The 27176-nt window shown below is 34.8% G+C and overlaps 2 protein-coding genes across 6 annotated transcripts; both read right to left on the reverse strand.

Moving 5' to 3' along the window:
* Positions 1-1689: 1689 nt before the first annotated feature.
* On the reverse strand, positions 1690-22788 carry LOC135837280 (uncharacterized). Of its 5 annotated transcripts, none has more exons than XR_010557162.1 (10): positions 22407-22788; positions 22064-22320; positions 19686-19847; positions 18408-19577; positions 17997-18244; positions 15363-15515; positions 13925-15263; positions 13102-13388; positions 12844-13011; positions 11937-12755 (listed from the first exon to the last, which is right to left on the reverse strand). XR_010557162.1 is itself a non-coding variant. In XM_065352492.1 (4 exons), the coding sequence occupies exons 1-4, from the start codon at positions 13971-13973 to the stop codon at positions 1760-1762; spliced, it is 1242 nt and encodes a 413-aa protein (XP_065208564.1). In that variant the 5' UTR covers positions 13974-14033; the 3' UTR covers positions 1690-1759. The 5 variants fall into 5 exon arrangements, 3 of the variants coding, with proteins under 3 accessions (XP_065208564.1, XP_065208566.1, XP_065208563.1); XR_010557163.1 differs by having other exon boundaries at positions 22407-22614; XM_065352492.1 differs by lacking the exons at positions 11937-12755; positions 12844-13011; positions 13102-13388; ... (4 more) ...; positions 22064-22320; positions 22407-22788 and adding exons at positions 1690-2494; positions 2563-2733; positions 2819-3105 and having other exon boundaries at positions 13925-14033.
* A 128-nt stretch (positions 22789-22916) lies between these two features.
* On the reverse strand, positions 22917-25433 carry LOC135837281 (uncharacterized). Its single transcript, XM_065352495.1, has 4 exons — positions 25276-25433; positions 24915-25192; positions 23730-23885; positions 22917-23619 (listed from the first exon to the last, which is right to left on the reverse strand). The coding sequence occupies exons 1-4, from the start codon at positions 25322-25324 to the stop codon at positions 23002-23004; spliced, it is 1101 nt and encodes a 366-aa protein (XP_065208567.1). The 5' UTR covers positions 25325-25433; the 3' UTR covers positions 22917-23001.
* Positions 25434-27176: the final 1743 nt, after the last annotated feature.

Raw genomic sequence — 27176 nt, forward strand, 5'->3', positions numbered from 1 at the left:
GAATACAGCCACGCCTTCTAGAGCGATTTGAAGTTTCTGGAAGAAAGTCAATTTTGTTCTGGAAGTTCCAAATTGGCTCGAAAATGGTGGCAATCGAATTCAAAGGTTGATTGCAGAGGTGTTCAAAATGTTTATGATTTGTTGTAAAAAATTGAAAATTTTGGATTTTTTGTTTCAAACTTGAGATTTTCAACTACACTTGTCAACCCATCTCTCGAAATTTGCAATTCACCTGCTCTGATTGATTTCAAAGTTCGAATTTATGTCAGGATTAAATTTTCAGCTGCTAATAGGGTTGATTACAGCGCTCTCTAGAGCGATTTGAAGTTGCTAAAAAAAGTCAATTTTGTTTTTGAAGCTCCAAATCGGCTCGAAATGGTGACGATCGAATTTAGTCGTTAATTTCACAGGAGTTCAAGATGTTTTGAGTGATTTGTTGTAAAAAATGTAAGATTTTGGATTTTTTTTTCACTTGAGATTTTTATTTTCAACTTGCAAAAAATCATTAACAATTTGCAATTCAACTGCCCTAATCGATAGAAAAATGATGTCGAACTTATGACAGGATTAAATTTTCAGATGCCGAAGTTGATTACAGCTTCTTCTGGAGCGATTTAAAGTTGCTTGAGGAAAGTCAATTTTTGCTGGAGGTTCCAAATCAGCTGGAAAATGATGGAAATCAATTTGGGGGGCGGGGGAGGAGGCGGTCGACTTTAGAGGATGGAACAGATTTTGAGTACCTAATTTATTACAGAAATTGACGATTTGAGATTTTTTTTTGAAATTTGAGATTAAAAACATCTACATATTTCAACCTGTATCCTTGAATTAGCGATTTACCTCCCTTGATCGATTCGAAATGTCGAATTTATTGACAGGATTATATTTTCAACCGCCAAAATCGATCACAACGCCTTCTGGGGCGATTTGGAATTTGCTGGAAACAAATCAGCTCTTGCTGGAGGCTCCAGTTCAATTCAAAAATGGTGCCAGTCCATTCGAGGAGGTTGACTTTAGTATTGGATAAACCTATAGTTAGAATTGTATCAGTATCTCTATATTTACTCTTTTTACAGAAAATAAGGGTTTCAAAAATTCGCCAAAAATCGAAAAATCAACTTCGGTAGCTGAAAATTTGGTTATGATGTCTCATGTCAGTCTGAGTGATGTGCTCTTTCAGTGAACCAAATTTCAGCTCAATCTCAGTTTACTGGGTGAGAAGATTCCCTAGTTAGAGAGGAGAGTTCAGGTTCGATTATTGGTCTCTGAACACGAATTTTTCGTTCATCTTTGAGTTGTTGAAAAACATGGTGTAATAGATTGCTGATTCGATACTATCGAAAGATTCTCACAGAGCACTCTCCTAATATTTTTACCGAATTTGAGCTCCTCGAGACACTTTTTTGTTGGAAGGGGGATAGTGGCTTTCTGTCATGGCTCGTTTTCATTGAATCTGAACTCTGATTTTTTCATTTGTTACACAACTTTTGATTTTTCTTTCGATCAATTTCCTCCAGTATTCCAAAAAAATTTGAAAAGATCTTTCTTTAGCCGTCCCTCAATTCAGGCGAGAGTTTGGAGCCTACCAGCCCGATTTTTCAAGCAAAAATCAGTCTAAAATACAAATATTATTACGATCGATGGTCTTGTTCTTTAAAATTGAATTTTTCACAATAAAATATCAACTCATTATTTTTTTAAAACTATTATTTTCATTTTTATTTTTATTTCTATCCCATACCTACATAGTTATCATCATTTAGAAAAAGAATCCCGAAAATACAGTCGAGAAATACTGTTTAACCGTTTTCCCCACGTTTATCGAGTTCGTATCGGTATTCTCCGCAGCAGGCAGCGGCGCAGCAGTCGTCCGAGGTGTCTCAGGACGTGGAGGACGTGTCGGAATTGTAGACGCAATAGCCGCTTCGATTCTCTCCACGATCGATTTCGATTCAACCTTATCCAACTTGGTACTCGATTTGGCATCATATACCGAATAATCTTCAAACTTGATGTTCATTTTACCAGCTTCGACATCTGCTATGGCCTTAACACGTTCAGCTGTGAAACTCAATTCCGTAGGATTCTTTGTTGGCGAACCAGGGATAAATTTCTGCATTGTTCCTCGCACATTGGTAAATTGTATCGTGAGGAAGTTTTCTTGATTCGAGCTATCTGCTGAGATGCTGTGTAAATCCCACGATCCGGTGATGGTTACGTTGCTCAATGTGTCCTCTGTCGACGAAACCTTAGCTATGGAATAGTACCAATTCTGTTGTTGATTTTCTGGTGTCGAGTCGCATTGTTTGAATTCGTAATATCGCTTGAAACTCTCTTTTACAATAATGCCTTGGACAAGCATGGACAAATAAAGTCTCACGATGGATTCGTTGACAGATTCGTTGGCGAGTGCACTCAAGTATTTTGTGATTGCTTGTTTTACTCGGGTGTCTTCGCTCGGCCAGTATACGTACTCGGGATCGAGTGGTTTGAACTGTAATTTAAAATGGATGGTTTTCATCTGACAGGTTTTTTTCCCAAGTAATTTGACTGTGTATTTACCTGTATTTGATCGAGATTTTGAATAACTGCGCTCAAATTACCCGGCCCGGGCTGAGGTGATGATCTCGTGATGTTGACATGTAAAGGATTGATGTCGCCTTTAACGTATTGATTGCTGCCCAAATATGCTTTCAATGATGCCGATCCCAATTCGTAATGTATGTTGATGTCCTGTAAAATGCAAGTTTTTCATTTATTATATTACTTTAAGATATTTTTACCAATTAACGTTTGCGATAGAACTCCAGGTACTCACTGTTGGGCAAATAGTAGTAGGTGCGAAGAATATCTGAAATTTTGTATCTGCTGACATATTTACATACATTGTAATATTGTGAACAGGTCTTTCCCTCGCGTCAGCGAATTCATGCGACATTATACGAATTTCATTTGGACGAGGCTTAAACTCTGTCTTTTTCATATATCGTCTTGGATGGTAGTTTGACATCCACTCACCGAAGGTTTCGTTCAAAAATTTCGTTAAATTTTCCGTTATGTCGATGCTCTGTTTGGAAGAACTTGTTTCATTGACTGGTACATTTTCTGTAACAATTGAGAAATTTTTATTGGGTGGTGCGCAGAGTTTTGAGAAGTATTCGGAGGTATAAATAGGCCAATGTTGATTTCTTTTTATACCTATATTGTGATACAAAAGAACCTTTGGACTTGATTAGATTAAAATGTGAAGTTGAATTCCGCTATTGATTACCTCAAATGTGTCGAAACGTTTTACGAATACCTGGTTAATGGTTATAGCTTCCCAAATTGATTTTTGGACTTGGAATATTTTTAGAATGAGTGTAATGTCCCAAATTCATATTGAAAGGTGGGTATACATTTCCTAGTTTTTGAGTGGAAGTTTAAAGAAAAAATTATGTTTACTGAAGAGTAACCATTTGAACTTGTTTGACCCCTTTTCTAAATTATTATCGAGTTCACTTGCACTTCGTTTTTTTTTTTTTTTTTTACATACTCAATAATCCAGCATTAATAAATTGAGCACTACTTTACTATGGAGATGTCACTAAAAATTTACAAAAATATGTGATATATTGTAGGTACTAATGAAATAATTATTACCTGCGAATGAAAACCAGACTATAAAAATAATACACGTTACGAAATTCATAGCAAATGAGTAAAACAGACACTTTTTACTGAACGGAATTTTCGGAACGAATGATGCTGAGCAGATACATTCATTTGTTTATGTATTTCAATTTTTATGTTGCTACTGTTATCAATAAAAGGGTTCATAGTTCGTTGAAAATATTAGGTGAGAATCAGCCGCAGAATGAATGAATTTACTTGTATCAGGTATGATATACTCGTATAATCATACGAGTATACAGGGTGTCCTGCCACAGAATATCCCCTATATTTTATCAGTAACATGGACAAATTATCTTGAGAGGGGAACTTTTCGAAGTGGACTCTCCGATTCGAATGAAACTAAGCTAGATCGATAGAGCATGTCTTAAAATCCTCAGAACCGAAATTTCAGATCCAGAAAATTCATTTTTGATGAATTTTTAAAAATTCAAAGAAGTTGTTGTACGATAAATCGATCAAAATCGATAAATCTGACTCAAAGAATATTGACTTTTAATCAAACAATTCGACATACTAAAACATAACGACTCAAAATAAATAGAAATATTTATTTACTCGGTCAATGACCTAAGTCAATGAACCAAAACAAAAACAAAATTGAGCAGAAGCTCGACAACTTTATAACTCGACGATTGAATCAATATTAACACGTCGAACTTATATACATAACGAAAACAACGAAAAATAAACGATAATTTAACAGCCAACAGTTTACGCGATTTTACGAAAAGAACAAAATTTCATTAAAAACATAACCAGCGATATTTAGAATTCGCGAAACGAATTTTATTTTTTATTTAAAAATAAAAACTAAAATTACCGAGCATAAACGTTACGGTTACGGTATCAATTTTGCCAACACCCCACCATAAAAATATTTTACCTAACACGCGTACCACTTAAATAAACGTAAAACTTGTTGCTTCTTATCATTACCGGTGTTTGTAAACACTACGATAAAAAAAAATATTTTTACAGCAAAATTTCAGTTAAAACTATACTTATATTATACAAAAATCTACTCGAAAACATAATTTAAGTGTTAAACAATGACTCACAGAGTCTGTCGAATATGGTACGTGTCGTGGCTTTGGTCAAAATATCGGCAAGTTGATCTGCCGAAGATATCTTTTGCAAGTATATAATCTGTTTCGTGACTAAATCGCGTATATGATGGTAACAGACATCTATATGTCTGGTACGTTTGGATTCGACCGTGTTCGCTACAGCAATCGCTGCGTTCGAATCGCAGTACACCGGTACGGTATCTATACGAACTTCCAATTCAAGAAATAAATTTCGCCAAGCCAAAACTTCCTTACCAGATGAACTTAAAGCAACGTACTCCGCTTCACACGACGAAAGACTAACACAATTTTGTTTCTTGACTACCCAGTCAATAACGTTGCCATAATGTAACACGAAAATTCCAGACGTTGACTTCCTGTCTAAACAATCACCAGCGAAGTCCGAATCTACGTATACTCTTACAGAGTATTTATCAACGACTTCAGGTATTACGTAGGTAAGTTTCACGTTCAACGTACTACGTAAATACCTGAGAATACGCTTACTATATTCGAATAGCTCCTTGTTTGCCAAGTGCTGGTATCTGCTTAGAAAGTTTACAGCAAAAGCGATATCGGGACGTGTTCCCCTTGCTATGTAACTTAAACTTCCTAAGAGACCACGCACTTTGGTTTCATAACTTTTATCGAGCTTGAGATTGGTAATCTTCAAGCCCGGTTCGATTGGAGTTGAGATACTATTCGAATTAGATAAACCGTAATCATTAACTAACTGCTCGATATATGAATTTTGATGTATTTCTAACTTTTCTTTACTACGATTAATTTCCATTCCAATGAACTTTTTGCATTGTTCCAGGTCTCTGATTCCAAAACGCTCATTCAATCGCTTGACCAACCACTCAATTAGACGATCATCGCAACCTGTAATTAGAAAATCGTCTACGTAAACGACAAACACGCAACGTAGAGGATTTTCGGCATCGAAGTAGACACACGGATCAACTTTGCTCCTTACGAAACCGAGCGAAAGTAAGTACTCGTTCAATTTAGCGTTCCACGACTTGGGACTCGTTTTTAACCCATATAACGAACGTTTGAGAATATATACGACACCTTTTTCTTCGTTAGTCCCTTTCGGTGGGTTGAACATAATACCTCGGTTTATATCTCCATTGAGAAATGCAGTACTTACATCTAGCTGTCTCAACTGCCACTTGTTGACCATAGCTAGATTAAGCATCGAGCGTATTATCGGTTGATTAGGTGTTGGAGCGTAAATTTCATCCAATTCATAGAAATGATTGTCTTTGAAACCACGCAACACCAATCTCGCCTTAAATTTCACCCCACCATTCGAGTTGATTTTTTTCTTTAGAACCCACTTACTGTCTACTTTCGAATAATTCTCTTTATTTACGCTTTTTTCAGATGCTGAATACCAAACGTCCTTGATCTCCATCGCCTTTAACTCTTCATCTATCGCTACACGCCAAAATTTCGACTCAGGACCGTTTAACGCTTCTTCATACGTAAGGTCATCGACCCCAGCGAGTGCAAAACAAGCAAAATCATCGGATCGATCGTCGGTAGCTGAAGTATCAATCATACTACGATCAACGTTGATTTCACCGCTACATTCGGCTTCGCTCAACTCATCTGGGTTTACCCAAGATGAGCACCCAGGAGCTGACTCTACCGAACTACGTACATCTTGCTGATTCGTAGGTATGATATCTACGTCATTTATACTTACAGTTACAGACGTTTTGATCAAATGATCGTTGATGATATCGTGTATCTTACGCGTTTCATCGACTTCTACGCAACTCGAATTCGTAAATTTATTTCGTAAAACATCGTACAATACATAACCTGTCTCTGTAAAACCGAGTAAAACCATATCGATCGACTTCTCATCAGTTTTCTTTCTCTTTTCAGGCGGTACCAGAACTCGTGCAACGCTTCCAAACAATCTCACTCTCGATAAATCCGGCTTTCGGCGATTCCACAGCTCGTACGGTGACAGATCGTTCAAGGCAGAATGCGGTAAACGATTGTACACGTAGTTCGCCGTGTATGCAGCGTAAAGCCAAAATTTATTCGTTAACCCGCCTTCGTATAACAGAGCTCTCATTTTTTCCTGTATGGTTCGGAAAAAACGCTCGACGGTGCCATTATGCTGCTTCTCATACGGCTCACTGTTCTGCATCAATATGCCTTTCTCATCGACAAACTCTTTGAAGGTACCTCTGATAAACTCGCTAGCGTTGTCGCACCTTATACGCTTAACCTTCGTATTCCATAACGTTTCACTAATATTGACATACTTTTTTAGGTAGGTACCTACTTCAGCTTTACTTCTCATTCCGAACGTTACTCCCCATCTCGTACAGTCATCTACGAAGCCAATCAAATATCGCTCGCCTTCTAGTCCTTCTGTAATAGGACCCATTACGTCAATATGAACAAGATCGAGTGGATTTGGATACCTATACCTACTCGAATCATAGGTATGTTTTTTCTGTTTAGCTTTGCAACAAATTTGACATTGATTAAAAGGTGGACAATCACATCCACGTAACTCAGGAATCTTATCCAACACCGTCTTGCTCGTATGAGCCAACCTACGATGCCAGATGTCGCCTTCACCTTTTAATTTATTTATCTGTTTTTTGTTTTTCAGATTTACATCACTGTCACTGCACGTACCGGTATTTCCTATACCTACACTTGAAACATTCAAATTTCCAATACCAGAATCATTACCTATCGTCGTCGAAGTATTACCTACATTTGTCGAGTCGCTAACATCATTTGTAATCAACGCAGATGAATAATCAGAACAAGAGTACAACATAGGAGGTATATTAATCATAAACTGAATCGTATACAATCCATTATCGTTAAGTACTAATCTAGACACGATGTTTCCCGCAGGATCGACCAAACGAGGATCTTCATCGAAGAAGAAACGATAACCATTCGCTACGATTTTCGACACGGACAGAAGACTAAAAGAAAGACTAGGTACGTAGTATACCTCGTTCAACCAATAGACGTTTCCGTCATCGGCTAGAACTCTCAATCGACCTACTCCTTCTTTGATCAAAGAGACTTCACAATGAGCGGATTGTAAACTTTCGTTTATTTTCCTCTCATCATGCAAGACTCCACGATGTTTCAGAAAATGCGACGTCGCGCCACTGTCGACGACAAACGTGATAAAATCGACGCCGTCGTCGTCGTTTGTCTCGACGTATGCATTTTCTTCACCGAGATTCAAAGCAGTCGAGTCACCTAAAAAATAATTCGAACCGATATTTACGTTACGCGAATTTCCGAAATTTGAAATCGCGATACTATCACCGAAACTGCTACGACCGACTCTATTTTTAACGAAATCATCTACGATATTACCACTACGACTGTCTTCTAACGAAAAATTTTTCTTTTTTTCAGAAGTCGACGGAAAAAGACCTAACGCGATCGACGGACGAGGACCTGACGAACCGGACGAACCTGCAGTACCAGACGTACCCGACGTACCACTCGACGAACCGTTACCACCGTTATTACGCGACGAATCACCGTTCTGCGGACAATTACGACCTATATGCCCGGTTAGATTGCATCGATAGCAAACGATACTTCCCCGAGGGTTGGTATCGTTTCTATAATTCCCTCCGGCGGATCGACAAGACTTGGCCATGTGGCCCCGTTTATGACACTTATAGCAGGTACGATCTTTGGCTTGTACGAAGCCATTATTACCACTACAATCACCGTTACCGTTCGACGAATTACCGGACGAGTTCGAATTACTACTACGCGATTTATTACGATTACGATTACGTTTATTATTATTACCGGATTGATCGGATGCGGCCATTGCTGAACCAGTACTTGTCGAACTCTTCGAAGTCGAGGAGTTCTTCGAGGTATCTTCCAAACTCAAAAGCAACGATGAAATTAACTTTGGATTTGGGTCTCCAGCTGTGACGTGAACCAGTCCTCGAGCAGTCATACGCACTGATTCATACTTCGGCGAATTGCCTAACGCATTGATCAGATACGTATAGATCTCCGATGGAGTCAACTTCACGTCCAAACTCTCCATATCATTGATTAACGTATAAAATGCCTCCAAGAACTCCTTCGGACCTTTGTACATATCGATGACAATCTTCGAAATACGAGTTCGACAGTCGATAATTGCTGCTTGGTTTTCCGCCTGGTACAAGGAGTTGAGCTCCGTCCAGAATACGTACGGATCCTCTGTCTCCTTGACCAGTCGGAAAACGTTCTCAGCTACGTGCCTAATTAAAATTTCTAAAGCTTTCGCTTTTTTACGCGACGATAACGAATTTACTTCTAAAATTGCGGTCTGAAGTCCTTTGGCTGCCAAAATAACTTTGATTTTTCTTTTCCAGGACACGAAGCCCGTACCGCGAAAGACCATCGACTCCATTACACGATTATCACCGGCACCAAACATATTTTCACTCGACGAACTACTCGAATCGGATTCTACAGCTACGTCGTCAGACTCGTCGTCGCTACTTTCACTACCTTCGGACTCGTCGTCGGATGGACCAGGAGGTGGAGGAGGTGGAGGACCGGATGGTAGATTTGATGAAGGAAGAACGGGATCGATAGGATCAGCTTGTTCACCAGAACCAGAACTACTCGTACCAGCTGCGTTAGCGTCGCCGGAACTTTGATTTGACTCAGATAAGTCACCACTTTTCGAATTAATCGTAGCTGAATTAGCCACGGTACTTTGTTGTTGACTTTGACTTTCAGGTTCGAAGCCTAGAAAAGGACCTGAACTACGTTTACTACTACTACTACCGTCGTCGGATTCTGAATCGTCTCTCGTCACAGATTTCCCTGATCGGAGATAGGACAGCATTTACAACTCGTCGTCGAATTCAAAGAAATCAGACAGCTACACAAGCCGGATACACGAACGAGCAATTCCACACAGGATACCAAATCGTCGTCGAACTACAGAGCGTTTCACCAACTACGCTCACGCTACCATGTACGATAAATCGATCAAAATCGATAAATCTGACTCAAAGAATATTGACTTTTAATCAAACAATTCGACATACTAAAACATAACGACTCAAAATAAATAGAAATATTTATTTACTCGGTCAATGACCTAAGTCAATGAACCAAAACAAAAACAAAATTGAGCAGAAGCTCGACAACTTTATAACTCGACGATTGAATCAATATTAACACGACGAACTTATATACATAACGAAAACAACGAAAAATAAACGATAATTTAACAGCCAACAGTTTACGCGATTTTACGAAAAGAACAAAATTTCATTAAAAACATAACCAGCGATATTTAGAATTCGCGAAACGAATTTTATTTTTTATTTAAAAATAAAAACTAAAATTACCGAGCATAAACGTTACGGTTACGGTATCAATTTTGCCAACAGTTGTTTTGAGGAAAATTTTTCAATTTTTTTTGTGAAATGTAAATTTAAAAATTTTTTTTGAACAAAGGGAACCAATGTGAATTGTTCCTTCAATTCGATTACCACACATCGAGAATTACTAGTTTTGGAACATTTTGCAGCCTCCAGCAATTTTTGAAGTTATCTGTAGAAATTTCAAATCATTCAGAAATGCTAAAAATGTACCTACTTTAGGATCTGTAACTCTGGTCGATGCTTATTGGGCCCTTCTCGACCGTTTTAGCTGCTTATCGTGAAATTTCAGAAGTGCCAGTTGCTAGTTCAAAAGTAAATTTTTGATCGATTTTGTAATTTTTAGAAAAAGTAAAAAAAAGGGGTCAGATTCTCAAAGAAGGTTGGTTTATTACGAGTGGATTTCTCGGTATGATAAGCACTAATTGAAGTTATAGATACTTAATTTTCAAAAGTTTATTTTTTTCATAAACCTTGGAGCAAGAAAAATGACAATAACATTCATGAAATGAATAATTCGCGAAAGTATACACTTTTTTACTCTTTCTCAACTCGCTACATTGCATTTTTAGTGCTAAAATTGCAACCAAATATGTAAATGTAGTCTCGTTTCATGCTGAAAATTGTCGCTTTTTCTGCAAAAGATTTCTATTGCTCAAAAGTCTCACTTTTTCAAGAAAGATTACGAAAAGGTGCAATCTCCCCCCCCCCCCCAATAATTGAGCAAAAGTCCTGGTGTTTGCTAAATTTGTCAGTCTTGCTTTTTGCCAAAAATGTTCTAAAATTCTCGCTTTTTCAAGAATTGACAAAAAATTTTGTTTTTCTAGCAAAATTGTTAAAAAATTTCATTTTTACTTTTTTCCAAGCATTGTTCAGAAGTACCGTTTTTTTTGCCAAAAATTTTCAAAAAATCTCCATATTTAGACAAATAACGAAAAAATATGATTTTTTTTTATCAATAAAACTAAAAAATTGCTTGCTATTTTCTAAAGTTTCCAATTTTTCGTTTTAAAACAAAAATTCGTGGTTCTTATCAAAATTGATGGAAATTTTCACTTTTTCCAAAAATTTTCCCAAGTTTTTCTTTTCTGTCAGAAGTTGCCAAAAAGTATCACTTTTTTGCTGATAATCTCCAAAAAGTACTTAGGTACTGCTTTTTGCTGAAATTGCCAAAGTCTTGCTTCTTGTCAAGAAAATTCAAAATTTCTCAATTTTTAACTAAATTCTTAAAAATTGTTGATTTTTTGATTTTTTGCGAAAAATTCTAAAAAGTTTCAATGTTTTTTCAGAAATTGCCAAAAGCTCTTTTATCTGTTAGAATTATCAAAGTCTCGCTGTTCGTTAAAAATCGCAAAAATTCTCACTTTGCTGCCACAAATTGCCCAAAAGCGTTGCCTTTTTTAATCAAAAAGTTTTAAAATACCAATTGAACTTATTGGGATTAAAAACCAGAACATTTCAATTTAACTATAATGACAATGTTTTGTTTTTTTTCTTTTTGGCTACTTTTTTGAGCTTTTTTGGTTACCTTACTGAAGTTACTTTTTTTGGAAAAAATTGAATAAGTACGAGCCCTGTTATCGTAAGAGTGGTTTTTTGAATGTGTTTTACTTTCAATTACCTATGATGAATTACATATTAGGTATGCAGCTTATGAAGAAAATTTGAAAAAATGAGCTTGCAACTGTGACCTTGTATTTTAGCCATAAATTTTCCAAACGATAATGTACCTATTACCTATGAATTATCAAGCTGTATTGAAAAAAAATATCCATTTTAAAAATAATTCTACTTCTTGTATTGTACAAATACATACATAGTAAATACATATTAATCATGGTAAAAAAAATCCAATTCCTGTGAAAAATTTCGTAATGAGTTTGGTAGAAAAATTAAAAATTTTCTCGAAATCAATCTCGGGCATCGTAATCTTCTTTTCTTCAGACAGTCTTTCAGTACACGGACTTCCTGCAATTAAAGTCTCAATGGCCGATTCGATGCTCTCCACGATCGATTTAGATTGCTCTTCATCCAACCTCGTATTGGATTTCGCATCAGTTAGCGAATAATCTTCAAATTTAATCTTCATTTTGCCAACCTTCATGTCTGCTACGGCGTTAACACGATCTGCCTCGAAAACCAGCTCCGAACGAATTTTATTTCGCGAACAAGAGCAACATTTCGTCAATGTTCCTCGCACATTGGCGAATTGTATTGTGAAAAATTTCGTCAAATTTGAGCTATCCATCGAAATACCGCGTATGTTCCACGAACTGGTGATAGTTATGTTGGTCAATGTGCCTTCTGTCGATGAAACGTTGCCTGTGTAGTAGTAGAATACGTCCTGTTGAGTTTTTTCCGATGTGATGGAGTGAAATGAGTTGTAATTTGCGAGGGCGATGGCTTTGTTCGAGTTATATTGCCTGTAACTCTTGGTGGTAATCATATTTTCCAAGTATACGTATATGTAAGCTTTCATCACTGGTCTGTTAACCATGTCGTAGGCTGATTTCTTCATGTAAGTTGTGATTATCTGTTTTGCTCGGGTTTCTTCGGCTGGTTTTAATTGGTATTGTGGATTGAGTGGTTTGAACTGGAATTTAGAATATTTTATTAGTAGATATTTTCGATTGGATGAAGATTTTATTAATTTATAAAAATTCAAGTCCATATTATTATACCTCAATTTGGTCGAGATTTTGAATTTCTGTTCTGTAATTACGAGGCTCGTATAGTGATGTCTTGATCTTGACGTTGAATGGATTGACTTCACTTGCAATGTATTGATCAGAATGGCCCAGATATGCTTTTAATGATATTGATCCTACTTCGAAAAAAATATCCATTTCCTGTAACACACAAATATCGTGTTTAATGTTTATTCAATCACTAAATTGCTGGGTTTATTTTGAAAATGTGTATGAAAAAGCTTCACTTACTGATGGACTATTGACAGGTGTGAAGAGTATCTGGAATTTTGGAAATTGCAACAAATTGAATTCCATTGTAATATTTTGAACAGGAGTTTCTCGAACATCATCGAAAGTATGTGTATGAATATGAGTGTATTGGCGATCCTTCGTATTCATTGGCCATGCTGGTTCACCTTCAGGTTCGAAGTAATTTGTCTTCAACTTGGCCAAGGTTTCGGTTAAATATTTTGTCACATTTGTCGTTATATCGATGCCTTGTTCAGGAGAAATGGTTTCGATTATGGGAGTATTTTCTGTAACAAATTCATTGAAAAAGTTCAGAGCTTTGCTAAGGGGTTTGAAAAGTGTTCAATATACATAATTATATTTTCTTCGTAGCATTTGGTCTTCGTTAAATTAAAATTGGATGAAATTTTGATTACTGATTTACCTAGAACATGTCAAGACCTATCTGTAATGCTAAATTTTAGCTTCTTGAATTGATTTTTGGTTTTTTGAAAATTTTTTAGAAGTTTAAAAGGTGCATTTTCGGACGAAAATTCTGGATCTGTGAAATCTTTGAAATTAGATAGCTATGTATATTTTGAGTAAAAATTCTAAACAAACTAATTCGCCACATGAAATAATTACTTTTCGATCGATTCTTTCCTTTTACAAATTATTTTAGTGAACTCTTCCTAGCTCGAATTCAATGAAAACTTCAATTTAGTTATTTACGTTGCTCAATGACCCATTATCACCAAATTTGGTGCTACCCTAATTATGCTTTTGTCATTAGGATTGACAAAAAGTGAGGTAGGTGCTTACATTTTAGAAATGAAAACATTACCTGCGAATGAAAACCAGATCATAAAAATTATCCACGGTGTGAAATTCATAGCAACTGCACCTAAAATGCACACTTTTCACAACAAAATGATCTTAACGAATGAGGCTGAGCTGATATTTCACGCGCGTGTTTTAATTTCAATGTTGTTTTTTTTCTTATCATCAGTATGAAAAGGTACACAGTTCATGGTTTTGATAATAAATGCCCAATTTATTTTTGAAAATAGTTTCATTCAATTTTTCTGTGTTGGTTTAGTAAATCGCTGTTATCATTTTTTACGCGCCTGCGTCAAGAACAAATATTTAGAAATTCAATGTGAATTTAATTATGATGTAATTAATCGAGAGCAAAATGGTAGTTTGGTTTGATTAATTTTACTGTTAATAATGGAATCATTTGAGGTGTCTGGGTCGATTTCAAGGAGCGTATTTAAAAATTTACAAATAAAATAATCAATCGCATTTCACGAAGGTTTTTATTTCATTACAGAATGAGTCATCTAAAACAAGAGCATTGTCAACTGAATCAATATTAATTTTTTTCTTCTTTGAAGAAAGCGTTCCACATCAGGAGAATCGAAAACTGCTCAATTATCGTGTGTATGTCTATTGGCCAGTGCATGTTATGGCTTTGTGAGATACAATGTTTTGCATGTATTTAAATGTGTTTGTTCCTTAGACATTGTACCTTCTGTATGGTCTAAAACTTGCTCCTTGAGAGTACCTGTTTTGAGCATCGGTATTTTCTTCTCGACTAATAAACGCAAACACTTGGAATATAATTCAAGCGATTTCGCGATATCCGATTCAATTGCTCGGATAATAATTTCAGACTCATTATTCGATAACGTCTGATTGGATTCGGTATTCGTAACCGAATAACGTCCAAATTTAAAATTAATCTTGTCACTTTTGTAATCCGTCGAAACACTGACGTTTTCTGCGTCGAAACTCAATTCCCTTCGAGATGAACCTTTTTCCGAGAAAGTCTGTACCATGGTTCCGTGCACTGGGCTCATTTGCATTTTGAGAAAATCGCCGGATGTGTTGAAAACGTCTATCGTGAAGTTCTCTATGTTCCATAATCCTGCGATGTTTACTTTTCTCAAGAAGGATTCATTTGATAGGATTGAGATCTCTTTTATGGAGTAAAAATGGTTTTGGGTGTGTTGTGGAAACACACCGAAACCGAAAGGTTTGAAAAATATGGTTTTAAATGCATCGTCATTTTGAGTTCTTGTTCTGAGTTCGAATGTTGTCTTCATGTGTTGTTTGATTTTTTCTTTTATCTGGAGTTCTTTATCTGGTTCATATTTATGGTCTTTGGTGATTAGTTTGATCTGAAATTACATAGAAATCATCGTTGATCAACGAGTTCAGATTCGTGTGAATAAAATTACCTAGTCTGCTATTTTTTTTTTTTTGTTATGTATGCTTACGTTTTGTTGGTTGATGTAGTGGTCAGTGGTCGCGTTATTTGACCATTTTGGTGCAAAAAAAGTTGAATTTAAGAGAAACTGTTCAGTTGCGAAACAATCATTTGAATTTTGAAGACAGCCTTCAAAAGATACCGCTACATTTTCCCATATCATCTGAAATACAAATAAGTATAGATCAATATGCAGCGTAGCTATTGAATAAAAAGTTATAAGTGCCTACATAAATGTAGGACATATTTTTTTAAAAAATTTGTGTAAGAAAACTTTTCAACAAAATTCTTCAAAAAATTCAAGAACGAACTGGCCTGTGATGGCGAATTTTCAGTCACCCCCCCCCCCTCGTTGAAGAAACTTCTAGTTCTGTTCCTGTAAGGTTGACTTTTATTTGTGCAAAATTGCATAAAAAAGCAAAAACAAAAATCAATTGCACAACTTGCATTTACATAAGTATCCGAACATGAGAAAAAACAGGAGGAAAAAGATTCTGGAAGGGAGAGGTAAAATTTTTGAGGGCTCCATTCGGTGCATTCGCCAGGGGCCCCTACCGACCCAATCAAATTCTTGAAAAAAACATTTTCAAAATTTTAGGTACTAAAATCAGGTACTTACCTACCTTTTTTTCATAAAAAATTTTCAAAAATTCATTTTTTCCCAATTTTGGCTAATTTTTTTGAAGAAAAATAATGTTAATAAAATCAGCAGTAAGTAAATAATTACATAATTGTGATCTGTCACGAGAAAACCAGGTTAGTGTCCAAAACGTAAATTTTACAGGGCGGGCATTTGAAGTTTTGAAGCTATGTGTTCGGCGATCTATGATTCGTAGGTCCGTGAAACTTGGACCACTTTTGGCCACAAGGGGTGCCAACATGACCTGACATTTTTTTTCAAAATCAGGGTTGGCAAAGGCCGATAATCGAAATTTCCCCAAATCGATTTTTTCGTTTTTTCGTAAATTTCGCGCCGAAAATTTCGCGAAAACTACTCAGAATGAATTATTAATATAAAATAAAGTTATTTATTGAGTTTTTAAATTTTTTCAAAAATTTTGTTCAAGTTGAAAAGAGTTGATTTTTCCAGCTTAAGCCTCATTCAAATTTCAATAAAATGGCACTAATCCTCAAAATGTGGGCCGATTGCCCCAAGAATTTGCATATTGACTCCCTAAAACATACTTTTCAAGAAAATCACAAAAAAAAATTTTTTTAAACTTTTTTTGTAGTTGCTCTATTTTTTTAACCTTGAATTTAGGGTCAAAAGAATCGTTCGCGAACGTTTTAACCACCACTGGCGAAATCTGCACACTGAGTACATACTACCAACATCCATAAAAAAAAACAAATCGATTTTTTGGACACTAACCTGGTTTTCTCGTGACAGATCACAATTATGTGAATTTGAAAATAAATATGCAATTGTAATTACATTTTTATTCTTTTCAAACTGGTTACACTGCCCTTTCAGCGTTACGGTTACAAACTCCTACCTTTGGCTAAAATTGAGAGATTAAATGGAAAAGGGGCCTTAGTCAAATTTTTTTTTACTGAATTTTACAAGTTCAAATAGACGAATTTTTTTTCTATAAGCAAAAATTTTCCAGTTCGTTTTTTTTTTTTTTCATCGAAGAACACTTTAATAGGTATCATTGAATTGAATACCTACTTATAATATTCAGAACTGTAAAAACCAGAAAAACAAAAAAACTGACCAAGGCCTCTTTTCCATGGAACTTCTCATCTCTCAATATTATCAAGTATAAAATTCTCGCTCTGTTTCGGTCTATCGCTTTTTGTCAAAATTTTTCAAAAAAAAAAAATCATTTTTCCAAACAAAAAATTGCAAAAAATCTCTATTTCCAAAAAGTCTTGCTTTTTGCCAAAAAATTGACAAACCTCACTTGTCACCAAATTACTAAAAAAGCTCTTTTTTTGGTCTTAAAATATTAAATATTGCTGTAAAATTTCCCTTATTTCCCAAAAATAACTGAAAATTGTCGCTTTTTTGATAATAATTTCATAAAGTACCTATCAATTTTTTTCAATAATATTCTAAATTCTCGTGTTTTTTTTCCAAAAATTACCAAAAAACTCGATCTGCCTTTTGTTAAAATTGTCAAAATCTTGCTTTCACGCCTGACATTGTATAAAAAATTGCCAAAAAGTGTTGCTTTATTGCCAACAAATTGCGAAATACTTTCAATTTCCTGACAAAAATTTTGAAAAAATATCATATTTTTTTCAAGTTTAATTGCTCAAAAGTCTAATTGTCAAAATTTCAATCGAGTTTCATTATTAAAGAATTTGAATTTTCATTGTTTCATAATTTTTTTTACATCTTTTGGTTTTTTTGTGATTTTTTTTTACATTAAAATGCTTTGCTCACGTTTTGAACGGTTTTGGTTTCTGAAGTTGTTTTTTTTTCTGGGGGGGGGGGGGGGGTGTTAAGTACGAGCTGTATACTTTGACCATACAGAAAAAATATTTTTGACCTTGGAATGTGGAACAAAACGAAAAAAAATTCGAAGTGTCAAGTTGAAAACCCCCAGCTCAAAGATTCGAGTGTTTTCTTATCAGTGATAAGTTTATATGTAAAATTTCTGACGTGAGATGTTGGGCAAATACTATTTTCACCTACCTCGAAAACGTCACTGGCGTACTCATATTTGACTCGAAATTGTGTCGATGGCAACTTTTCGATTATTATTGTAACGTTGTGTAATAATTCGTCCTTGCTATTTTTCTCAAACAGTTCGGTCGTATTGTAATCTGATATATTGAAATTGCTGGCGTGTTGAAGAATTGTCGAAATGTAAATATTTATATCTTGTGTGACATCGTTATCCTGAAGAGATGTGGGTTGACTCGTGTTCGTAGGTGCATTTTCTGGATTTTAAGACAATCAGTTGATATAATTTAAAAAAAAAATAAAAAACATGTTGGTTAATTTGTATGTTTAAACGGAGATTCGTTACTTGCTGTATATATAATGTAGGTATGGATTAGTTGAGATAAATCAAAGAAAATTACATCAATTATGTGATATTACCTGTGCATACGAACAGCAGTATAGCGCAAAAGATGTGCACTATTATAAACTTCATGTTTTTTTCACGTTGAAAATTAGAAAAATTTACACCTTTTGAAAGAAACTTTTTGAATGTTTCGTCAGGTAAAGGAGATCACGTACTTATTTATGTACCTACTTTTCAGTGCGAAAATTTCTAAATAACGTTATCTATCGAAATGGGCATTTGTTTGAATCATGAAACAAGCACATTAAATTAGGCATTATCGTAATTGCTTCTCATGTTAGTGAGAACATTCGTTTTTTTTTTTTTTTTTCGTTATCTATCTATAATTTATCGCTGTAGGTGTAGGCTAAGAACGTAGTTTGTAACTTTTTTTTATCGATTAATGAGATATTTGGCAAATCCATTAATTTTTATTGGAAACTTTAACAATTTCTCAACAACACGAGTAAGTATAGGAAATAACGTAGAAAAATTTTCATAACCTTATCTACCTTTGAAACACCGAATAGATTTTTAAAAATAATCGATTGGAGATTGATATTGATGTTTTTTGTTTTTTATTTTCTCGATGTGAATTATAATCCACAAATTTGCGAATATTTTTCTACTACAGTGGCGTTTTTCGCTGATTCTCTTATTGAAATCATAATAACTGATTCAATTCTCTCGATAATCAATTCGGACTGGTCATTGGATAAAGGCTTGTTGGATTCAGTCTCCGCAACCGAATACCTTTCTAATTTGAAACTGTTTTTGTCAGGATTCTGATAACCCAAAACGCTAATACTGTCGGCGTTGAAACTCAATCGGGTAGGTTTCCCATTCTTCGAGGAAATGGTCTGCATCATGGTTCCTTGCACACCGCTCATTTGAATATTGACGAGAGGTTCCGGATTGTAAGGTTCAGCAGTGATGTTATGTATATTCCATAATCCTTTGATGCTTACATTTCTCAAGTCAATAGATGGAATACTGTTTATAAAGTAATAATGCTTTTGCGTATTGTGTTGTAAAAAAGTATTGAAACCGGGTGTTTTTGAAAAAACTTCCTTCATTTTGACCGCTGTTTCATTTGTGCCAGATGAAAGTTTGAGGAGTGATGATTTCAGGAGTGATTTGAATTCTTTTACGAGTTGGTTTTCTGTGCTTGGTTCGAGTGTGTGGTCATTGGTGAGTAGTTTGATCTGCAGAATGGAAAATTATATCGTTGATTTGAATTCGAAACATTTATTTTGATGAAGAAATTATTTTCTTGAGGCAAGTTCGGGTGATCGATTGTTGTATGTACTTACGTTTTGTTGATCTATATCGTGGTAATCTATGGTCGAGTTGTTGGGCCCTTCTGATGCAGTTTCGTATAAATTCAAGAGGAACGATTCAGTTGCAATTGAATTATTTGATGATCGAAGGTAGCCTTTCACAGTTACTAATGCGTTCTCGAAAACTGTACGTACCTACGAGTGCATTAAATAAGTAAAATGAATACCATAACAGAAAGGTATATCCCGACAACCATAACATTTTTCAATCAGGCAGAGCTAAATCAAGCAGAAATACAATCTTCAGCTACATTTTAAGTGCTTGAGTCCATTTTGAGGCTTTTTAGTGAATTTTTGAAAATCAAAGTTGTGCCAAAAATGGAGAAAAAAACCAAAATGTTGCAAAATTTACATTTAAAGATGAAACTCTCTTGATAGTATCCTGATTTCAATTCGATGAATCGACTGAAGATGGTTTCAAGCCGTTTTGAAGCCTTCAGAGATATTCTGAGTATTCCAGTTTTTGAAATCTGACCAAATCCACTTGAAAAACTGAAAATTCCAAAATATTTCTGGAGGATTAAGAATGACTTGGAACCATGTCCAGTGGACTCAGAATGTTTAAATTAGGATATGAAGTGAATTTTAGGCGGGTTTATTTTTAATCAAATATAGTCAGGTGGAGAAAATTTTGGATTTGTATTATTGGCAAAGTTGATTTTTGAAAATTTATGCGTACCTAAAACGATAGAAATGATTGATGGGTAATCCATTACTAATTTTTTTAAAAGCTGAAAACTCCAAAAATTCATTGATGGCGTTTAGATGCCATCAATCGATTTGAAAAGTCGAAAACGAGTTATAGTTTTCAGTTCTCTAGACAGCATATTTTTTTTAAATTTTTATATTTTCCATTTGAAATGGGTATTTTGGTAACTTTGTCAAAAATTCTCCAAAAATTGTAAACTTGAATCAAGCTCTCCCGAGCAAAAAGTTCTCTACCGATTGAAATACGTAGGTAGGTACCTACTTTTTGAGTAAAATATTTTCAAACCCACCAAACTGTGCTGATTTTTCTTGTTTTGTTTTTTATTTTTTTATAAAATTTATTGCTACATATTTACAGAACTTGGATCAGGTTACTTTTTGAAAAATTTTTCAAAATCTAGTTTTTCCAAATCTCAGCTCTACTTTGTCAAGAAAACAAGAAAAAATGTCTTGCTTTTTGTTAAGTATTCTAATAACAAAATTAGGTTTGCCTTTTCAAAGTTGTCCAAAAGCCTGGTTTCTTGCAAAAAATTCCAAAAGGTGTTGATTTTTTCCAAAAATCTCACTTTTATTGCAGGAATTATCAGAAATAGCAAAAAAGTTTTTTTTTGTTATTATTAGTTGCCAAAAAATCTTGCTTTTTGCTAAAATTGTGAAATGTCTTGCTTTTTTGCAAAAAAGTTGACCAAACATCTCCCTGTTTAGCAAAATTGCTGAAAAATCGCATGTTTTTTCTCAAAAATTGAGCTCTCTAAAGTTGAACACCACCAAAACGTCCTGCTTCTTACCAAATAAGTAGGTACATAGTTGCAAAATGAATAACCCTAATCCAACTTTTTTGGCAAAATTTGCGAAAAAATATTTACTTTTTTACCAATATTACCAAAAAGTCTTGTGTTTTGGTGAAATGTCGATCTTTTTTTTTCTCAACAAAACAAGGCTCGCTTTTTTGCAGAAAATTTTGTAAAAATATTACTTTATTTGCCGATAATTCGCAAAGAATCCTGCAAAAATTGTCAATGTCTTGCATTTTTCTAAAAATTCCAGTTTTTCATTTTGCAGATTTACTGTCAAAAATCCCGCTTTTTTAGCAAATAAATTTCCAAGAAGTTTCATTTTATTGCCAAAAATAGCTAAAAGTTGTGTTTTTCTGCAAAAAAATCCAAAGTCTCTTTCTTTTTCAAATTGTCTTAATACGTCGCCTTTTCTTTTTCTGACATGGACTAAAGTTTCGCTTTTTGCCAGAAATTGCAAAATTTTCACTTTGTTTTCCCAAATTTTCAAAAAATCTTGTTTTTTTAAGTCAAAAAGTTGCAAAATAAATTTTTTTAGCAAAAATTGCGAAAAAGTATAATTTATTTGTCACTGAGATTGCCAAATGGTCCTGCTTTTTTCTGGAATGGTTCAAGTTTCTATCGAGTTTGATTTTTAGATCTGAACAAAAAGTTCTTGTTTTTTAGGTAGGTATTAGGTATTTTTTTTCCAGAATCAAGTAGAATGTTTTGACACTTTTTTTGTTAATTTTTCGAGCGTTTTTGGTTACTGAAGTTACCTTTTTTTTGAAAAAAATAATGAGTACGAGCTTACATGGAGTAGTCTCTGAATCTGAAACAGTGTTTTAATGTCGAAGAGTTTTCACTTACTTCGAAAACGTCGCCATATATGAATTGAAATTTCGCTGGTGACGATTGCTGTACTCGTGCTGTTACGTTATGAAGTAATCCATTTTCACTTTGTATCATGGGGTAGTAATTTACATTATTCGGAGGATTCGAACTGTTTTGTATGGTTTCGCTAAGGACTTTAAAAATAACTGAAAAGTAGCCATTTATCGCTTCTGTAACGTCGCGTTCTTGACATGAATTCGAATCACTCGTGCTTGTGCTCGTGGGCGCATTTTCTGCGTCAAATAATGCATTGAAATAGTGAATCAAGTTGCGTATTCGTTTCTTAGTGCAGATAGAAAAGCAATTATTTATTACTTACCTGCGAATACAAACAAAAGCGATGTACAAATGAAAATGATAGAATTCATAGCACATTGAAAAAAAAACACATTTTTCATCATCGAGTTAACTCGATGAATGATTCGTTTGCTAGATAAGTAGATTAAATTCATGAATCACTGTTCGAACGATAAGGAAAATACTTCCGGAGGCCGGTAGATTCGGTTGTGCTTTTTTTTTAGTACTTATGTAGGTCTAATGGTGTCAAATTTTTGATACAGGCGTTTATCGATGCTCTCAATATCGACATGTTTTCGTATCATTTCAAGTGGCATAGTTTTCAGTAGACTAAGGAAAAAATTTTGGATTCATATTTTGGAAAATTCAAAGTCCCATAGGACTCCCAATTTTTGATTTGTGTATCTAGCCCAATTTTTTTTTTGGAAGGCACCCTCCAAGTCTCCCTATTCTGGTGAAAAAAAAACCTGGAAATTGATCACTTAAGGTAGGTATTTTTTTAAACAATACCTGGGTACGAGAAAACAAAAAATTTCATGCTGAAAGAGTTGCATTTTATATACTGAAAAAATACAAGAATAAATAATATTCTAGATATTTAAGAATACTTTACTTTTCTATTCTCTTGGAACTAATCCATAGATTTTTTCGTATTTCGCTCTGAGAGCGGTGTTCTTCGCCGAAGCTCTCAGCGAAGTCGTAATAACCGATTCAATTCTTTCGACAATCAATTTCGACTGGTCGTTCGTCAACGTCTTATTGGATTCAGTTTCCGTTACCGAATACTCTTCGAATTTGAAATAAATTTTATCAGCTTTATCATCCGACAAAACGGAAATATGATCAGCGTTGAAGCTCAACTTGATCGGTTTCAAATTCTTCATGGCGAAATTCTGCACCAATGTCCCTTCTACGCCACTCATTTGGATATTGAAGAAATATGCTGGGTTTAAACGTTGAGCTGTAATGGTTTCTATATTCCACAATCCTCTGATGGTCACATTGCTCAAAGTGTAGTCAGTCGACGGGATGGTGTTTATGAAGTAATAATGTTTTTGCACATGTTGCGAAAAACTACCAAAACCTGGCTTCTCGAGATAATAAGCTTTTATATCTGCGACTTGACTGTCTGGCGCGGATTCGGAAAATGTTGCTTTTAGAGCCCATTTTAATTCAGTTTTGATCTGGTTTTCTGCGCTGGGTTCGTACTGATGACCGTTGGGCCGTAATGTGATCTGCAATAGAAAAGTGTTATCGCGAATTGGAAAATTCGTGTGGCTTGAATTGATTTTTAAATAGAAATTCACTCGTAGGTTTGTTTGTTGTACGAGAAATAGGTACTTACGTTTTGTTGGTCTAAATAAGGATAATCGACGGATGCTTTATTTGACAGTTTTGGTAAGGAAACGATTAAGCTTAAAAGGAATGGTTCCGTTGCGATAGAGTCATTGAATTGACGAAGAGAGCCGTTCACAGATACGAGCATATTTTTCCATTCCATCTAAGTACATACATAAGTACATAGGTGGTTTCATAAAAATGAATAAGTACTCATTATTTCCCAACTAGACGTTGAAGCAAGGTAGATGATGGCGGCCATTTTAATTGACAAGTCAGCCGAAATCGCAGATGGACAAAAGTAGATCGAAAGAGCTTGCAAAAATTCAACGTCAGCCAAAATTTAAAGTGCTTTTTTCGATTTTTAGTGAATTTTTGAAAATCAAATTTAGACTAAAAATGAAAAAATAATCGAAATTATCAACATTTGACCAAATTGATCTAGAGAGCTGAAATTTGACCTGTCAAATCGATTGGAAACGACTTCAAATCGTTTGAGCAGCTCTGGAGCCTCCAGAAGATTTTTGAAACTTGAAATTTCCACAAAATTTCATCGAATGAAGTTCGAAATTCACGCTGCACTCCAACTTCAACATGCTGGTACCTAAGTGATCCATGCTGCTAGTGGGTTTGAGTCATTTTGGAGCCTCCAGGGTATTTTTGGAAATTCCTATAGAGCCTTCAGCAGATTTTGAAACTTGAAATTTGACTAGTGGAAAATAGGATTGCTTCAAAACATTTTTCATAACCTCTCCCCCTCTCCCCAAAAAGAAGCTATTTGAATGGCTGAATGACTATTGAAAATTGAAGCTTTTTTTCTTATGAAATTAGGACTATTTTCATGAGTGAGAACTCGTTTCTATTTTTTTTGCCATGTTTTAATTTGTTTGAAGAAATTATTTTGTAAATAATAAGTCAAGAAATCGCCTTAAAAACAGCTTCTTCAATTTTTTTCATTTTCAAAAAGTCGCCAAAAATCTAAAAATGAATTTCAGCACCTTGATACAAGTATTTTCATTATCATTACGAAGTTTTAGGGCATGCTCTTTTTGTCTAGTAGGTTTCTTGTAAGCTTCTGTTAATTTATCATTTATCAAACGACTCCATTAATTTTTATTTTCTAAACTACGATTTCAAGTAAATAGGTAGGTACTCGTACCATATTTTTCAACTTCGAGAAGACTTCACTTACCTTTAAATCGTCACCGTGTATGATTCGAGTTACCAAAGATGACGATTGAACTATTCGAAGTTCGATTGCGATATTCTGAAGCAATCCGTCATTTTTTTGGGCATTGGCTGGGACTGGTACATTATTCTGTTGATCTACGGTTAATAGATTATTCTTTTCGATTTCTTTAAATATGACTGAAAATTGACCGTTTATCGCTTCGGTAACGTCGTGTTCTTCATATGAAGAAGTAGTTGACGGGCTTATAGTACTTGTGGTGGTGCTCGTAGGTGCATTTTCTGTGCAGAGTATTACGTACATTGAAATTAATTATAATGTTAGTTAGGTAACATGAGATGCGCGAATTAAGAAATTATATTACCTGCACATACGAATAAAAGTATTAAACAAATGCACTTGATGAGATTCATGACGAGTATGAAAAAATAAAACTTTCCACCGTGAAATGAACTTGATTAATAATTCGTTTGTTAAATTCAACTGTTTCGTGCATTTCATTGAAATTTTTTTTTGATACTTAATTCTGTGCTACGTATCTATTTAAGTTGATAATGCCTTAATTACACTCGATAGGTAGACTATAAATACGTGTTTATCTTTTTTTTTCCAATTACTTCCTATCACCGTATTAAACGAAGAATACCTAATTTGATTCTCGAAATGCACAATTTTTTAGAGGAAAAATTAAGCTGAGATTGGAGAATATTCTGAAAGTTCCGTACGTTTGTCGAAATTGAATTTTCAGCTGCCGAAGTTAACTTGAAAGCCTTCTGGAGCTCTGAGAAATTGCTGGAGAAAGCTAATTCTTGCTGGAGGCTTCAGATTAATTCAAAAGTAGTTTCAGTCGGTTCGGGGAGTTGACTTTGGAAGGGAGAGGAATTTTTGAGGAATTTTTTGACGAAAATTGACAATTTTGGATTGTTTACTTACTTGAAAATTTGAGATTTTTTGATTTATTAAAAAATATTAACTCGTTTCCTCGGACTTGTGATTCGCCTGCTCTTTCAAAAATTCACTAAACACCCTCTTTCAATGAGCCAAATTTCAGCTCGATCGGAGTTGACGGTTGTAAAAATTCCCTTCAGTGTGGATAATTTCACGTTAATGAATAATTTGTTTATTTACCTACTAATCAAAAGTGAACTTTGCTAATTATACTTAATGGAAATTTCGTTGATTTTTTTCTTCTAATGAGAGTTAAAATTATTATTTTGTGCATTTCGAACTCATAAATTAGTAGTAAGTATTACTTAATGAAGCATTCATTCGCTTGTTTTGTTTCTGCGTTCTCTACAATTTATCATCATCTTGGGCTTGATGTTTCATTTCATCAAATTAATGAAGTCGTTGGCGAATTTTCTACTGTACTTTTTTCCGACAATTATAGAGGACCTTTTCCGGTGATTTCCACTTGCGCTTTTCCTACAATTTTTTTTGACCAGATGCGCTTTTCCAAACCTGCTTCTTTAAATACCACTTGCGCTTCTTAAAAACCAATTTCAGGTGTTCTCAAAGTTTTGAAATTTTGCTAGTACAAGTATGTTTGTGCAAAGTCGTTCTTTTATGGCGTTGATATTGGATTACTGTGCGGAAGGTACGCAGATCGATTGAGACCTCCTGCAGAAAATTTTTTCAATTTTTTACCGTCTTTGCCGTGAAACGGAAAAGTAAGGTATTGTATTTGTCATGATGGTTGAGGATTTGGGTGGGGGTGGGTTTTCTTGACGAATTGAAGTGTGCTGATCACGATAAGACGTATGACGCAAAACGAGATAAGTTTATATATCTATATATAAATATTTTGCTTAGCAATAATCAGTAACGTCTGTCTTGATGCCCAAACGGTTTCTCAGTTTATTTCTTGTTAGGAACTCGATGGAAAATCGGTTCACGTGTTCCTTTGACAGTTCAGCTTAGGTAGGCCTTATTGATTTTTGGTGGCATTTTTACAGACTTTTGCAGACTTCCTCATCAGTTTTGTTTTTGGTATACCTATTCTTTTAAAAGTATAAATGTTTTGCTTAGCAATAATCACCAATGCCTGTCTTAATACCCAAACGATTTCTCAGTTTATTTCTTGTTAGGAACTCGATGGGTTGTGATGATTTTTTTTTGTTTTATCATTACGAAAAGCCGGTTCTCTCACGCTGTTTGCGTGAGTGTTTTTTTTTATTTTGATTTTTTTTTTAGAAGGTACCCTCCGGATCTCCCTGCTCTGTAAATCGATTAGGTACTCAAGGTTGCTTTTTAAGCAATAAACAA

The sequence above is a fragment of the Planococcus citri genome, chromosome 2, assembly GCF_950023065.1.
Source record: "Planococcus citri chromosome 2, ihPlaCitr1.1, whole genome shotgun sequence".
In the NCBI taxonomy this organism is placed as follows: Eukaryota; Metazoa; Arthropoda; class Insecta; order Hemiptera; family Pseudococcidae; genus Planococcus; species Planococcus citri.